Genomic DNA, 15,865 nt, shown 5'->3' with positions numbered 1-15,865 from the left:
TTATCAGGCACAATGAGTGGAAAGAAAACTTGGCTGGTCGTAACCTGTCTGTGGGCCGGAAATAACTGAACAGAGCCAAATCAGGAGTTAGTGAAATGCTTAAGCGCTAATATTAAGGGTTTCGGGAATGATGCCGAAATTATCCTATTAGGTGACACGAATGCCCGCATACAGGATCTAAACTGCTATACGTACAACAACGAAAAGTCAGTGCTAGATCTTTGCGAGCAACATGACCTCGTTCTCGTGAATTCCGGGCCTAAGTGTGATGAGCAGACCGCGTGAGAAGTGGTAAACCAACAATTGATTACTTTCTCATAACAGAAGGAAATTATGATGAGTTGACAAAAATGGTCATTGACGAGGAGGGTATAGCAGCAGAGGGAGCGACCATACGCGCACCATGGTGAAAATGGGATATGTAGTTCGGGAAAGAGCAAGGAGCGAGGAATGGCCAGTCCCAATTTGAGCGCTGAACAAATATGAAATATAGCCACAAGAGTCGAGGAAGAACTTGGCAAATAGCCTAGCAAATAGTGGAAATATAGCGAGCTTCTAAGTGGAACTTCTTCTAGGACATAAATGCAGAAAGAGAAGCAACATCCTCGTTGTAAAGGAAAAAGAAACCGAAAAGCTGTTGGAACAAGGAGATGCGATAGGCGATCGCCGAACGACAGAAAACATCATGAGAGCACAGGCAGGCAAACAGAAAGCGCAGTTGCCGTTGTATGAAGTAGACAGAAAGTGAAAAATACGCCGAGAGAAAAAATCTATGATTCATATACTGGTTCAAGCAAAAATAAAAGTTGCAAGGGAATGTTGGCTGTCAGAAATACGTGAGAGAAATAAGGCAGCACCTAGTATGTTTTGGAACCACATAAAGTTACTAGGCTGAAAGTCTGTAGCCCTACAACAACATACTCTAGACGAAGATGAAAGCAAACTGGAAGGAGAGGCGGCATTAAATTACATCTGAACAACAACAGCCGAATCTTTCCAATGCAGTGACGAGGTTACATTTCAGGAGAAAAACGAGCATGAAAGAGAAGCAGTCGGTAAAGAAGCTGGTGCTCGCAAATCCCACCTAGAAGGAAGCCGAAGAGAAAATTCCGATGTGGGAAAGATGGAATTCACTCATATAGATCGTTGACCATTACATCGGTAATATACAGCTTAGCGATCCAGACGAATCAATCGAAGCTGCAAGCAAGAACAGAGAATAATGGCATATTGGGAGAGCCTCGATATGGCTTCAGAATCGGTAGACGTCTAGATGATAACTTAACAAGTATGAGTGAATGGGGAGTTGGTGCATCATATTCTTGCGCAGTAGGGTCATGGGATAAAACCAGCTCGAAGATAGCGCCCATCCTGTCGCCTGCCCTTTTTCCTTCATACTCGAACTGAGTTGCGCTAAAGCAAGAGAAGGATGATAACTTATTTGTCCTTACTAAGTGTATTGAAAGATCCAGAGAAGAAAGGGTACCCCTATATGTGGCTTTTTTAGACAATACGGGCGCGGATGGCAACGCAAACCACGGGATAATGTAGAATACTCTGGAAAAAGATTACATATAGGCAACGACTGAATACAGCTTTTCCGAGAGATTTACCTAGAAAATACAGTTTGCGCGTAATGGGCACGGATGAGAAGCCAGGAGAAAGTTCATACTGGTGCATATATACGCGTGAGAAAAATGACGACTGTGCTTGCTGCACCGGGTTTGGAAAGAGGACAACGTTTAAACCTTTGTAAGCCACAAGGGTTATAAACGGTATCCGCGCGTAACAGAATGGTGGAGGAGCTGGGTATCGATCCCAGTGCCACTAGGGCTCGACGAGCACGCTCTCCCGGATTAAGGAACGTTTTTATTGACCTGGCGTGCAGCAGTGTGTTCAGACGTATGTGGCCAGCTTCATACAGTGCCAGCGCCAGAAACATCCATCTACTGCTCTCATACCGCCTCCAAGTACGCCTTTCTAACAAGTGGGCATTGACTTCGTGGGCCCTTTTTCAAAATCAGCCACGGGCAATCATTGGATAGTTTTCTTGCGTCAGCTACCTCGCACGCTATATACCGCGAGACGGCGGCCGTGCATTCCCTAACTGCCACTGACGTTTCAGCGTTCCTGCTGCGATATGTCGTCCTCCGACGTGGTTCGCCTCACGTGGTCATCAGCGACCGTGGACGACAATTCTCAGCGGATGTCATAGAGGAGCGTTTGCGCGAACGCCACTTGCGTCACTCGACCGTCCGCAAACGAAGGGGCTTATGGAGCGCACCAATCGAACAATTACAAACATGGATGCGATCGCGCAAACATGTCTCTTTTCGATCGTTTGGTTTGGCTTCTGCGTCACAAAGTGGGCCGCCCGCAAAGTTTGCAAGAACGGGAGGGAGGGCACAGCCAATAGACGAGCGAGCTCAGCCCCGGAAGTTTGCGTTGCGAACTTGGCCTTCAATTGGGGACGATATATTAAGTGCAGAATATTTGCAATGCTGTATTAATTAAACACGTAACATGAGAAAAAATTCTCACTGCATCACCATATTTTCTGCGCCGGAAATGTCATGCGAGAAAACTAATTTCATCATCATCATCATCATCATCATCATCATCAGCCTGGTTACGCCCACTGCAGGGTAAAGGCCTCTCCCATACTTCTCCAACTACCCCGGTCGTGTACTAATTGTGGCCATGTTGTCCCTGCAAACTTCTTAATCTCATCCGCCCACCTCACTTTCTGCCGTCCCCTGCTTCGCTTCCCTTCCCTTGGAATCCAGTCCGTAACCCTAAATGACCATCGGTTATCTTCCTTCCTCATTGCATGTCCTACCATGCCGATTTCTTTTTCTTGATTTCAACTAAGATGTCATTAACTCGCGTTTGTTCCCTCCCCCAATCTGCTCGTTTCTTATCCCTTAACGTTACACCTATCATTCTTCTTTCTATGGCTCGTTGCGTCGTCCTCAATTTAAGCAGAACCCTTTCGTAAGCCTCCAGGTTTCTGCCCCGTACGTGCACTCTTAGGCAAAGTTACACCCTTTGGCTTGCCCCTTCTGCCACACAAACAATAATCGTTATCTGCCTTGATGCGTTTCCTTTCTTTAACGCTGCGAGCCCGGAACTTTCCAGTAACGAACGGCACGCGCGTTATCAGCAGGGGCTAAACTGTTCTATGCGGATAACGCGCGTGCCGTTCGTTACTGGAAAGTGCCGGGCTCGCAGCGTTAAAGAATGGAGACGCATCAAGGCAGATAACGATTATTGTTGTGTGGCAGAAGGGGCAAGCCAAAGGGTGTAACTTTGCCTAAGAGTGTGAGTACTGGTAAGACACAGCTGGGGCGCGATCGGAGATATTTTGTTCGCTGCGCGTTCTGTTCAGTTGCTGCAACGTCACGAATGACGAGGGGACGGAGAGAGCAGCCAATCAGCAAGCGGTGAACTCCCCGGACGTTGCGTTGCCTCGTCTCTCGTCTGCTTGGGGACCATATACTATAAACCGAAATGGTTTTCGCTTTCTAATAAATCAAATGTCTGTATCAAAAATATGTAATTTTATTCTCAAGCCTAAACACGTTCTCAAATAGTAATGCGTACGACTATTACAATTTATTAGAATCAGTTTTTCTGCAAGGTCGCTAGGTGGTGTTGCGCACGGCGCGAGAAAAAGAAAAAAAAAAGAGCGGTCTACTCGGCGCACTTTTCAAAATGTCTTCTCACCGGAACGTGCCGCTCGGCCCCCGGGTTTCGGCGCGTCAGAGGGAGCTCCTCCTGTCTTTTATGGAGGAGCACCCCGCCCTCGTGACGCCGTCGTACCCATTGGGGCCATCGTTCACAAAGGCCGATAAGGACGCGCTGTGGCTCCAGCTGAAGGCGCTGCTGGATGCCGAAGGCCCTGCACGCAAGACCGTGCAGCAGTGGCAGGCCTTCTGGCGGAAGCAGCGATTCTACGCGGACCAGGCGCTGGCCCTTCTGAGGCAGCAGCAAAGGTGAGCGTGCGCGGATTAATTTCAGCCGGTCGTCTCATACGCTCGGTTTGTTATTTACAGGGGCACCGGAGGCGGTCACCTTGCTGGGTTCCACGGCCGCATCCTGCAGCTAACCGGAACCGCGCGGGTGGATGGTGGGCGAGCCGCTGTGTACGGGCGGTCGGAAGCGGTAAGCACTGGCTTAGAATACTATTATCGCCTAAGTGTTTTGAACTAGCACTTTGTGACCGTCAGAAATTCGGCAAGCGAGGTTCAATGCGACGCGGCCTACGGTGACAAAAAGCGTATTACGGTGTGTCGTTTGTCGCGACACGGTGTGTAGCTCACGTTAGGCGTCGAAAATATGCGCTTGCGTGTCGCGTCGAGACGGTAAAAAGTGGGTTCATTTGCCTACATACGTTTAGGAAAAGTTCACGCTAGGGCGGTGTTGCTTAGACCTTTGTCGGAAACGGTCGAATCTGCAGGGGTGAAAGGACGCGCGTGAAGTTAATTTTGAGGCATATTAGAGAAACCTACGTGCTCGAAACTGTTTGAGACCATCGACTGAGGGCCATAGCCAGTGTCTGGCGCACCAAACACGGCGCCCCCCCCCCCCCCCTTCTCGAAGGTCTTTGTGTGGATAGCATGCTATGTTTTCAAACACCCCTCGAAAAGAAAAAAATCTTGCTGCGCACTACCCCCATTACGTGCAGACTCGCTACATTGAACCGTATCAGTTATGATTAGTAGCTGCTGGCACAAACATCGCTGTGCGTGCACAGAAGTTTTGTGACACATTCTCAACACATGCTTACAGTTGGTCCCCCCAGATGAGAGCCTGCAGGCGCGAGCTCTCGCTGGGGACTTCCGGCGCCCTCAGCCCTTCCAGCCATTGCCCGCCCAGCCTAGAGTTTCGGTTGGCGAGACGCCCGGCACCAGTGGCTTGCAGGTGAATTTGCACACATCACATTTCTTTTTTTTTTCGTTTATTGCACTTGGTGTGCATAAAGCAGTGTCTTACTAGAACGGGCTTTTCAGAGCGTTGCACGCGGTGCCGGTGGTGTGGCCGCGCAGGATGCGGGCCAGGAGTGCCCGAGTGCTCCAGCTCGTAAGTTGGAGTTGCCTTGTCCTGTTAGCTGTACCAATATTAAGTTTAATGGAATCACCCATCGGCATGTGATGCTTCTCACCGTGTCATTCCTTTTAAACATGAGTTACATAGGCTTCTGCTGTGAAAAAAATAGCATAACTTGTATGCTTTCAGCACCACAACGCCAAAGGCGCCGCCGAGTGCCGCCGCCAAGTGCCCGAGAAGCCCTCCCACGCCTAGTGGAACTGCATACCCGGAGCAGCGAGCAGCAGCTGCAAACCAACACGGTTCTTGAATACTATTTCTGTGCACTGCGGATATATCTCAAAAAGAGATAGGATGCAAATGGATGTAGCCGAGAATTTTTCTTCAATAACTTTGAAGTGCAATAAACAGCCATTCTGCCTTGAAATTAAACAAAAACATTATGGTGAATCTGGGCAAATGGAACATAAGTACATCTATGGACGAATATTTGCTATTTTACAATATTCGATGGAGTGTCTTCCTATTAGGTATTTTCTTCAAAATTAATTCGTACCAAACATTTACTATTTGCACACTCCTACAGAAAACCAAACCTAAGTATGTAAGGAACTAAATCCTCAGCATAGTCACCAAGAACAAATGTACATTTTTGCAATTATAACGTTGCATATGCACGCCTTCTTCGATCATTGGTTGGGGTATGTTTTGCATGCTGGAGGGGGATCAGGACAGAGAATCGCCGATACTGCACAATCGCCCGCCAGGCAAACTGGTGCGTAGCCCTGAAAAGGGCTGTTTGGTTTCTTCTTACGAAGAGGTGCTTGGAGGTGTGAGATGCGTTTGAGGAGGTGACAGAAAATGAATTCTGACACCACTACGGTCTGTCCGAACAACGGGAATTGGTTGTGCGCTGAACTCGGCACCATTGACGGATGCCGCTGGGTCAGTGGATTTTCAGCGGAGAGGATGTGTTGTGCACGCTGAGACTCCATAAACAGAAGCTCCCAGCGAAGTGTCGGTAGCGAAGAATTCCGAGGTGACATTGGCGACATATTTCTTCGTTTCCAGGTGATTGCAGAGCTCCGGGATGCGGCCACCCGCCAGGCTGTGGCCCTGGAACAGCTGGCAGCAGAGGCCAGGCTCCACAGGGAGGCTGCAGAGAGGCAGGCTACAGCCCTGGAGGCCATCCTGCAGCAACAGGGCCAGGCTCTGCAGGAGCTGCGAAGCGTGGGGGTGCTGTCACGGGCCATTGCAGCGGCACTGAGGCGGCCTGCAGAATAATTTAAAATTGTGCTATATTTTTTTTTATCTGCAGCAAAGACTGCTGTAGTTTTTTTTTATCTGCATCAAACACTGCTGCAGTTTTTTTTATCTGCAGCAAAGACTGCTGCAGTTTTCTTTTTTATCTGTAGCAAAGGCTGTTGCAGTTGTTTTTTAAGTCTGCAGTGCAGATTTTTTAAAATCTGCAGTGAATGGTGTTGTGTACAGTTTTAAACCTGCAGCGAAGGTTGTGTATAGTTTTAAACCTGCACCAAAAGGTGTTGTATATAGTTTTAAACCTGCAGCAAAGGTTGTTGTGTATAGTTTTAAACCTGCACCAAAAGGTGTTGTGTATAGTTGTAAACCTGCAGCGAAGGTTGTTGTGTATAGTTTTAAACCTGCACCAAAAGGTGTTGTATATAGTTTTAAACCTGCAGCAAAGGTTGTTGTGTATAGTTTTAAACCTGCAGCAAAGGTTGTTGTGTATAGTTTTAAACCTGCAGCAAAGGTTGTTGTGTATAGTTTTAAACCTGCAGTGAAGGTTGTTGTGCATATGTTTAAACAAGCACCAAAGGTTGCCTTTTTTGTATACTTTCAAAAATATCGCATTCCACATGAGGGCACTTAAGAACTTGGACTGTGCACTAGGTTTTGTGTCGCGACTTCTGAAATACTTGCGGGAGTTCGTTTTTGTGTATTGCTTCGACTTTGTTGTGCTATGTGTATGTGTCTGTGCAGAGGAGAGGCAGGCGCCTCTTAACGTCTGTACGTATATTAGAAAATGACTCTTTTTTTTTCTTTTTACCTTACAGTAAGGGCAACTTTCTTTTACTCAACTATATTATATTGCGCAGTTCTGATAGAATTTCAGTTCTAAGATGGCGCTCGTGTCGAGCATTTAATTTCTTAAAGCATGATTCAGTATTCCGACTTGCCAGCATTGCAGTCCCGATTCAAACAGGCTTTTTCGGACTACCCGCTAGTTTGTGGGGTGGTCCCTTCGGCTCGGTGACAAACTCCGACACCGTGTCCCATTCACAGTTAGGCCGCTGCTTGTGCATAAGTGTTAGGCAACATACTTCACAGGAAGGATAGCAAGTTATTGTGTGCTAAAGAGGACAACAAAGAAGCACATGCCATATATGCTTATGTTATGCTTCTTACCTTATGCATAAAAAATATGCACAGTTCATCAGGATGGCATTGTGTACAAGCTTGTGCAGCCATAGGGTCATTAATGAAAAGAACATGGTTTTATTGAGATGGGTAGCTAATGTACAAGATGTTATCATGCCAAAAATATTGCGCCAGACTGGAGAACATAGTAAACTGAGTCGCAGCGTGATGCTCTGGGGAGGAAACAGTGCATTGTATTGCTTGACGTTGACTTGATAATAAGTGACTAATAAATTCACCGTGGCTAATGAGCCCATGCCATTAGTGTGTGTGTAAACTTTGGCATACCGACAGCATTCGTGTCACTTTCTTTTCCCACCTGTGGAAAAAAAAATAACGTACCAAGCAGTTGCAGCATTACATTGGCTGCTGCCGACGAGGTCGCAGCAGGCGGCGGCGTACCCTCCGGAGGTGGTGAGTATGCACTCCGCGTGGTCCTTGGAAAAGGTTCACCACACGGTTGCGCTGCTGTAGGCCCCTCAGGTACAGCTCCTGCGGTTGTGGGACACGCATGGGTGGTGCTGGCGGGTCGACCAGATCAGCATTCTGCTGGGCAGCTGGAGCAACGTCACTGTCGTCGTCGTCGTCCTCCTCTTCCGGGGCAGGCTCACGTGCCGCCAAGGCTATGTTGTGAAGAGCTGCACAAGCAGCAATGATGGTCGCTGCTCGATCGGGGTTGTAGAGCAGGGTCCGGTAACGCTGCAAGCAGCGGAACCTGCTCTTTAGGACTCCGATGCACCTCTCCACAACATTGCGCATGGCGGTGTGCTCCTTGTTGTAGAGGCCCTCAGGGGTGCTGCCAGCTGGATGCCCCGGCACTGGTGTCAGGAGCCACGGCTCCAAGGGATAGCCGGAGTCTCCTGCGCAAGGGCAGGGTGACAGTTTAAGTGATATCTACTTCATTGTGGCGCACATTTGCAGCACTTACCAAGCAAACATTCGCCAGGGCGCAGTTCTGCTTCGAGGTATGCACGAAGAGGGTTCCTACGCCACACCCATGAATCATGGCAGGACCCCGGGAAGCAGGGGTTGATGTCTTCAATCCAGAGGTCTGCATCGCATGTCTGCAGATTAAAAATTAGTGCAAACAGTTGTCGTACAAGTCCTTTAAAGCACTTTCTTATATGAACCTAATTGAATATCCGCACACTGTGACAGACTGTTCGAATACTGCTATGAGAAAATCTCGGTCGGACATGGTTCGTTTCGTAGTCAAAGTTTCAACACGCGGACTTGTTTTCGCCAGGGCACTGTCAGACAAGCCCGCCGGTTAACTGCTCGGAACGTCACAAATTGCTGGCACCCCCGCGTTTACCCACATTACTATTACGTGTTTCAGCTAATGTCCCGCAACAACTCCAACATGAAAAATTGCAGGCACAAAACCGGAATAAAAGAACTCCTTTAGTGCTATTAAATGGCAGATGTATTGCAAGATGTAGCGCCCATCATTAAACGTGTGCAGGACGGCAGCACAGGACAGCGAGTACTACGGCATAATCCAGCAGGAGCGGCGTTTTGAATCCATCGAAATCGTGAATCAAGCTTCGGGGATCCTCCGCGATCGAGCAACGTCAATTTCATGCGCTGTGGAGACCGCTGAGCCGCAGTGTGTCCCGCGCCGCAAGATTGCGTCACTGTTCCATCGCGATGTACCCTCGAAAGGAATCAATTCCTGTTGTGGATAGATAGAGAATACCGCTCCTACTACATTCTGTTGCAACAGACCGAGTGAAATGGAAAATTACTGCGAGACAAACGAACAAAAATATATCCCTAAGGATACAATGCAAGAATAATACTTACGATCATGGTGTTCATGGCGTAGAATCCCTTCCTCGACATGTAGCTCTGTGTATCCCCGGGGCTCAGGCCTTGGGGCTGCTTTATGGCGATGAGAGTGCCATCGACGCAGCCGAGCACACCGGGGATCCGTCCGAGCCGCGCAAACGCCGCCTTTGCTCTGGCCTTCGCGGCTGTCGTCTGGGGGAAGTCCACCCACCGCTTTTGCCCGCCAACGACAGTTATGGCGTTTGCCACTTCGTGGATGGTGTCGCTGACGGACGACTGCGACAGGCCGATGAATTCTTCACTTCCGACGCCCCGCTGGAAGCTTCCCGTTGCAAAAAACCTCAGCGCGCACAACACCTTCCGCTCGGTAGAAATTCCGCTGGCTCGCTGGCACCCGATGATGGGGTCGAGTTCGCCGCACAACCAACGCACCGTTTCTTTCGAGAAACGATAACGACGCCGGAATTCACCTTCTGTCATCTCTTCGAACGCATTTCGCACCTCCACCCGCTCTCCTTCCTCCTCAAGCAACGCCAACGCAACAACCGAAGTGTCCAACGCAAGCGCCATTTTTCTCGAATTAAACTATGGATTGGATCCGAACGTGCTAGTCCGCTGCCGAAGCCGCCTTCGGGTCTAATCCAATCTGTCAGCCGCGCCATGCCAAGCCGGTCGCGTAACGAACAATGATCGCTCCAAACTTCTCAACTCCCGTCGCGTTCGGTCGAAATGCTCGGTGGGCGGATGATTGACAGGAGGGTGTTGCCATTTTGACGTCACCAAAAACGGGGCGGCGCCCCGCGGCTGCCGACGTCGGCGCGGAGTAGGCCAATCGCGCGCGCCGGTAACCGAACGAACGCGCCGAACAACCATCTCCGATCGCACCACTGTTATACACTTTTCTCTTGAGGGATAATGGCAACCAGCTCTTTATGATCTGAAAATGCGTGCCAAATGCACTCCAGCCCATGCTTATTCTTCTGATTATTTCAGTCTCATGATCCGGATCTGCGGTCACTACCTGTAATAAGTAGATGTATTCCCTTACCACTTCCAGTGCCTCGCTACCTATCGTAAACTGCTGTTCTCTTCCGAGACTGTTAAACATTACTTTCGTTTTCTGCAGATTAATTTAACTAATTTAATTTAACTAATTTAATTAAACTAGTTTAAGTGGAACATATTTTGTTTTAGTCCGCTAGGTGGTATCGCACACGCCAAAACGAATTGGCGAGAGCGCGCAATTGACGATCGTAGCTTTATCAGGGGTAGCACACTCTCAAGTTCAACAAATTGCCACAGAGGGCGAAAAAATTGACCGCGCGCCTCTGCTAGCAAAACCAGCATAGTAGAATCACTTCGGAATGCTTACGTTAGTTCCAACATTTCCCGCTAGAGGCGCCGTAATAAGCGCAATTTTATCTCACAAACTTTCTCTGACAATTACCGAAGCATTTTTGTTACATAAGAAACAGGGCAAAATTGTCATTGCTAATTAGATATTGCACTATTTATGAGTAAGTTTATTGTTTCTTCGTCACTATAAACGCAAATAGCGTTCAGCATCATCAATCTTTCACGTGACCTCTGGTCTGGATACAACATTTTTACCGGTATTTTCGTGTGTACAGCGGCACAAATTCATTCGTTCGTACACTCAGACTGGTTGCTTCTTTGTTTCTAAAATTAGTTTATTGCGCTTCTATGTATCGCGTTATTTAACTTGGGGGAAAGTGCCGTGTTTGCAAGCGGACATGTAAGCCAGAAAGTTGGGTTTCGGTTGTGAGCCATTCGGAACACGTCTGCATCGAAACGGGAGTTGGATTTTGCTGCGGCTGACAACGGCAAGAACGGTTAGTCGTTTAGCACCGCTGCTTGATTCGTTATATAATGCCCGTCTCAGTACCTTCCAGGCGGGAACAAGTTAACGAACTAGATCCTGCATTACATATGAGCAGTCAGGATCTCAGTTGCTGTTTCCTAAATAAACCTTTACTTGCGAGGCTGTCGTTATACACACATAATCAGAAAAGAAGGAGAGAGCGATATCGGAACGCGCGTCGCATTTTTCATCCTATTGTAGCCGTGGCCATAGGTGACGGAGTAGCCTTATCAATATGCATATAAAACTTTTTTTCGATTCCGCCGGCAACTTTCTTTCGTCCACAAAACAGACTATTTCTTTGGTAAAATGAAGTGAAAGTACAAAATTTAATGTATTAAACAGTTGCAAGCATGATAATTCACTCATATTTCGTACTTGTTGGTTCGAAATGTTCTTGCTGTTCAGTTTGGTTTACCGTAGGACATTTATTTTAGCAGTAGTTAAGCAGTGCATCACCTTCGTGCAGAAAAATAATGCATCAGTTCCAATAGCTTCATGACTTTCATGCATTTGATTGTGGAACCAGCAGTGTGATCTCTTCTAGTGTATAAATGAACGCACAAATGTTCTCATTTGTCACCTTAATAATACTTAGGCTGTTTACATGCATTGTAGTTAGGTAGACATCAATTTTACGGAGAATAACAATATTTATTTACCATGCTGCTTAAGCGCTCTAGAACAAACAGTGGACATTTGCTTGTGTTCTGTAGTCACAAGCCATTACAATGTATATGGCACACCTTTTCGCATTTCATATTGCAAAATTGTGCTTATATAATTTCTGATGCAGCCGAAATTTCTGTTCCAGACATGCAGCAATGAGAATGGCACCAGTATAAAGCAACACACATGAGTTCGGCTAATCTGTGCTATATCTCATGTGTCACCATTCTGCCCCAACAGAGTCAATGCCAAGCACATCTTGGTCATCACAGGAGCTCCTATCTACACCAACAGAAAGGGGCTGGAGCCGAATTTGCAAGGCTTTTACACCACGAACAAAGAAGCGCATGCAGAAGAACTTGGATTAAATATCAAGTCTGCAAACGATTGTTTCAAGACTGAAACAAAAAACTTCAGCCACCATTCCACCAGCACGGACATTTGGCTGAGTCATCCAGGTAACTCAAAAAGGACTTTCTAGAAATTCTTCAACTTCAGATGCACCTGCAACTTCTGACCAAGCACGGACGGCGCTGGCCAAAAGAGTTCCGCTAGTTTGCCCTTAATCAGCTTCCTGGCCATGTCAATTCCATTTGTGCCAAGTATTATTTTTCTTATATAAATGCAAGCTTATTCATTGCCCACTCTCGTTAGAGATCATTCATCCTCATACAATCATAAAGGTCAACCGATTCTTTGCTGATACTTAATACAAGTCACTGTCTAGTAGCCTAACATTTCTGTAGCAGTATCTTCTAGTGTATGTTGTCATGTACAATTCCTCTCCTGAAATAGCAGATGCAGCATCTGCATGTGTCTTGCATTAACCTACGCACAGTGTGCTATGCACCATTTTAGTTTCTTTATCTTTTTAGCCTTCAATGCTTGCAGAGCCGAGTGGCTTCTCTATTGAATGCAAGCTTTCTCATTTTCCATATTCCTAGTCTCCTTGATGATTGCTCTTCTTCCTCGATAGCCTGGGTCCTTGCGCAAGCTACGATGAAGTGATCGATTGCACAATCTGGTTTTGCTGCCCCACTTGGTTGTGGTAACCGTGTTACGTTTCTCGGATGTGGGGGCCTGGTCAGTTTCATTGGTAAGCAGTCTCTCGAGGTAAGCATTTACTCCTGCAGTCCGCACAGCGACATAGACTCCCAGTTCACCCGCCGTGGTTGCTCAGTGGCTATGGTGTTGGGCTGCTGAGCACGAGGTCGCGGGATCGAATCCCGGCCACGGCGGCCGCATTTCGATGGGGGCGAAATGCGAAAACACCCGTGTGCTTAGATTTAGGTGCACGTTAAAGAACCCCAGGTGGTCAAAATTTCCGGAGTCCTCCACTACGGCGTGCCTCATAATCAGAAAGTGGTTTTGGCACGTAAAACCCCAAATATTTTTTATATAGACTCCCAGTATACACACGCCATAACTGGTGCTCCCCGTTTGTTATTTCCTGCTGCAGCCATAGGCGAAATGGGCTTGCGGCCCACCTCGGCCATGATTTGCACAAAACGGAGACCAGCATATGTGCTTACATGGTTCGAAGTGTATGAAGTTGATAGCCCTATGGGTGGAAAAGCCCGCAAAAATGGTTGCCGAAAGTGATGCCCATGAAATCGACTTGTTCACATCGAGACAAAGTGGGAAGCCAAGTGTGAGCCACACATTAGCGGCCTTCGAAAGAAAATAAATGAGCAGGTTGGAAAAAGGTTAACGCTAAAATGACGGGTAGTCCATGTCCCTGTGTTGGTTGTGGCAGCAGATGCTTGCGTCACCTGATTGCTTCGCAATGGAAGTTGCTAATCTTCAACGGCAACTGTCGGTTCAAACAGGTGGCACACTGTCTAATCTGTTTGTACCACTGGCTGTCACTCGTTACCAGGCCACCACATGCGACGAAGACAAGCATTATGCCTGTAAGTAGACGGCTGAATGTATCCTATGTGAATGTTCATTGTTGCCATATGTTTCATAGCCAATGTATAATGTATTGTCTGAACCTCATGCGCACATTGATTGCTGTTTAATTTTGCTGTTATCTGACTTGCTTACGGTCACCGTGCTATGTTTTTCGAATATTGCAGCCTGGTCAGTTGCATTGGGAAGCAGTCTCTCGAACTAAGCGTTTGCTCCTGCAGTCTCCACAGCGACATAGACTCCCAATTTACACACATCGTGAATCGTGCTTCCCGTTTACCCTTTCCTGCTGCAGCCATGGACAAATTGTGCCTGTGGCCTTTCCCGGCTGCGATTAAGCGCGAACGGAGACCAGCATACGTGCTTACATGCTCTGACGTGTATGAGATTGGACGGAAAGGCCCGCAAAAGTGGCTGATGAAGGTGATGCCCACAAAAGCGTCTTGTCTATATTAAGACAATGTGGGACACCAAGTGTGAGCCACACATTAGCGGCCTTCGAAAGAAAAGAAACGTGCAGGTTGGAAAGGAGTCAATGCTAAAATGATGGGTAGTCCATGTCGCTGTGTTCGCTGGGGCAGCAGTTGCCGGCATCACCCGATAGCATCGCAATGCAAGTTGCTCATATTTAACGGTGACTGCCGCTGCAAACAGGTGGGACACTCTGTCCAATATGCATGCGCCACTGGTTGTCGCTCGTTACCAGAACGCCATATGCGACGACGATTGTGAGCCGTTTATGAGCTCACGTCAATTATTCCAGCGTATCTCGACATGCAAATTTTATTTCTGCTATTGCACGAAATGTACACTGCTTGCCTTCTGCCACTAAAGTCGCACGTTCCGTTCACTCACTTGTGGCTTGTTTGTATGGGCGTCAGTAGAGGCGCTTTGGTCTCCTTGCAATTAGAACGCACCAGCTACGCGGAAGCCAAGGCACTGAGGCACGCCGCATAGCCGGCAGGGCAAGCACGGCGCGTACTAGCGTACACTACCAGCAAGAAGCGGCCATATTGAATTTCGCTCTAAAAAAACAGACTTCCGCTTCCGTGTTGAGCAGAGCCATCTGGCGTCCACCTAAGTAAGTTCCATGCGCAGAGAAACCAAGTGCGTATGTCCTTGTCCGCTTATATGGTGGAGCATAATAGACTGACAGTAGACAGATGTAATGAATCTTTAGGAATGTTAGGTGTTGTGCAGAGGCACAGACTCACACACATGGCTAAAAGAAGTTTGAACAGCTGAACTGAAACAAAGCAAAGGACTAAGGCAGACAGACGAGAACGTAGCTATACATTAGATACATGGATACATTAGCTACGGACACTTGCCATTAAGCACACAGTCTAACAGCTTCATACAGAGTCATCACTGCCAGTAGCAGTTCCGCAAACACGCAATGACTGCGTGGACTAGAGAACAAGTGCACTTGCCATCAGTCACACAGTAACAGCTTAAAATATTCGTTTCCACTAAAGTTGTTTCTTTTGAGCGGTTCCACAAGTATGGCAAGTTGCCTGTAATTAAATGACACGCTTTCATATGCTGGTGAATATGGCTTACTCGTTTAAAACCTTCGACGCACACTTTAAAGTATTAGCTAAACAAATTTACCACATACACTGTAATTGCGCCACACACATTTGATCGCACATGGCGATTCTGATAGCTCTCCCTGTTCGCATAAAAATAATGTGGGAAATATTTCTGCCAAGGCAGGAGGGTAAATTGTGTGGTGTTTGTAAAACACCTACAATGCTCTGTATCGTTTGCATTCATAATTAGTTGCAAGGCCTGTAGCTATCTCACACTTTAAATTTAACCTGCAGATCGCCAATAAAGTTTGCTTTATGTTATCAAAACATGAACGCTATGTTTTCCTTTGTTTATTGAGGGCACTGGAAAACACAAACCCGAAGTTCAATTGGTTCACTAATGATTTGTAACGCTTGTAATTAAAGCAGGAGCAGGGAAGCCTTGCAACACAGTACGCTTATGATTGTACGTATTTCCACCAAATTTTAAGTTCGTACCTTGTTCTAGGTTTTCCGGAAACATTACGCATAATGGCAGTATGACAGTTCACAATGCTTGAATAGCTATTTTTACGCAGTGTCAACA

The 15,865-nt window shown here is 47.3% G+C and overlaps 2 protein-coding genes across 3 annotated transcripts; one reads left to right on the top strand and one right to left on the bottom strand.

Moving 5' to 3' along the window:
- The first annotated feature begins 3,714 nt into the window (after positions 1 to 3,714).
- On the top strand, positions 3,715 to 6,333 carry LOC139050192 (uncharacterized). Its single transcript, XM_070526399.1, has 6 exons — positions 3,715 to 3,995; positions 4,056 to 4,164; positions 4,792 to 4,923; positions 5,013 to 5,082; positions 5,239 to 5,351; positions 6,121 to 6,333. Exons 1-6 carry the CDS (start codon positions 3,715 to 3,717, stop codon positions 6,331 to 6,333), a joined length of 918 nt encoding a protein of 305 aa, XP_070382500.1.
- LOC135900014 (putative nuclease HARBI1) lies at positions 5,599 to 9,897 on the bottom strand. 2 transcript variants are annotated; one of them, XM_065429444.2, is made up of 4 exons: positions 9,295 to 9,897; positions 8,417 to 8,552; positions 7,831 to 8,348; positions 5,599 to 6,322 (listed from the first exon to the last, which is right to left on the bottom strand). In XM_065429444.2, the coding sequence occupies exons 1-3, from the start codon at positions 9,847 to 9,849 to the stop codon at positions 7,846 to 7,848; spliced, it is 1,194 nt and encodes a 397-aa protein (XP_065285516.1). In that variant the 5' UTR covers positions 9,850 to 9,897; the 3' UTR covers positions 5,599 to 6,322; positions 7,831 to 7,845. The 2 variants fall into 2 exon arrangements, with proteins under 2 accessions (XP_065285516.1, XP_065285517.1); XM_065429445.2 differs by having other exon boundaries at positions 5,599 to 6,270.
- Positions 9,898 to 15,865: the final 5,968 nt, after the last annotated feature.

Source organism: Dermacentor albipictus, chromosome 9 (assembly GCF_038994185.2).
Source record: "Dermacentor albipictus isolate Rhodes 1998 colony chromosome 9, USDA_Dalb.pri_finalv2, whole genome shotgun sequence".
In the NCBI taxonomy this organism is placed as follows: Eukaryota; Metazoa; Arthropoda; class Arachnida; order Ixodida; family Ixodidae; genus Dermacentor; species Dermacentor albipictus.
Note: the sequence above shows the minus strand (reverse complement) of the source record. Positions and strands in the feature narration are given on the sequence as shown.

Coding starts and splice junctions, on each gene's coding strand:
- LOC139050192 (XM_070526399.1), top strand. CDS start 3,715: ATGTCTTCTCACCGGAACGTGCCGCTCGGCCCCCGGGTTTCGGCGCGT. Junction 4,165..4,791: donor TGTACGGGCGGTCGGAAGCG/GTAAGCACTGGC, acceptor ACATGCTTACAG/TTGGTCCCCCCAGATGAGAG. Junction 5,083..5,238: donor GTGCCCGAGTGCTCCAGCTC/GTAAGTTGGAGT, acceptor GTATGCTTTCAG/CACCACAACGCCAAAGGCGC.
- LOC135900014 (XM_065429444.2), bottom strand. CDS start 9,849: ATGGCGCTTGCGTTGGACACTTCGGTTGTTGCGTTGGCGTTGCTTGAG. Junction 8,553..9,294: donor ACGCCATGAACACCATGATC/GTAAGTATTATT, acceptor TTTAATCTGCAG/ACATGCGATGCAGACCTCTG. Junction 8,349..8,416: donor CCCTGGCGAATGTTTGCTTG/GTAAGTGCTGCA, acceptor GCCCTTGCGCAG/GAGACTCCGGCTATCCCTTG.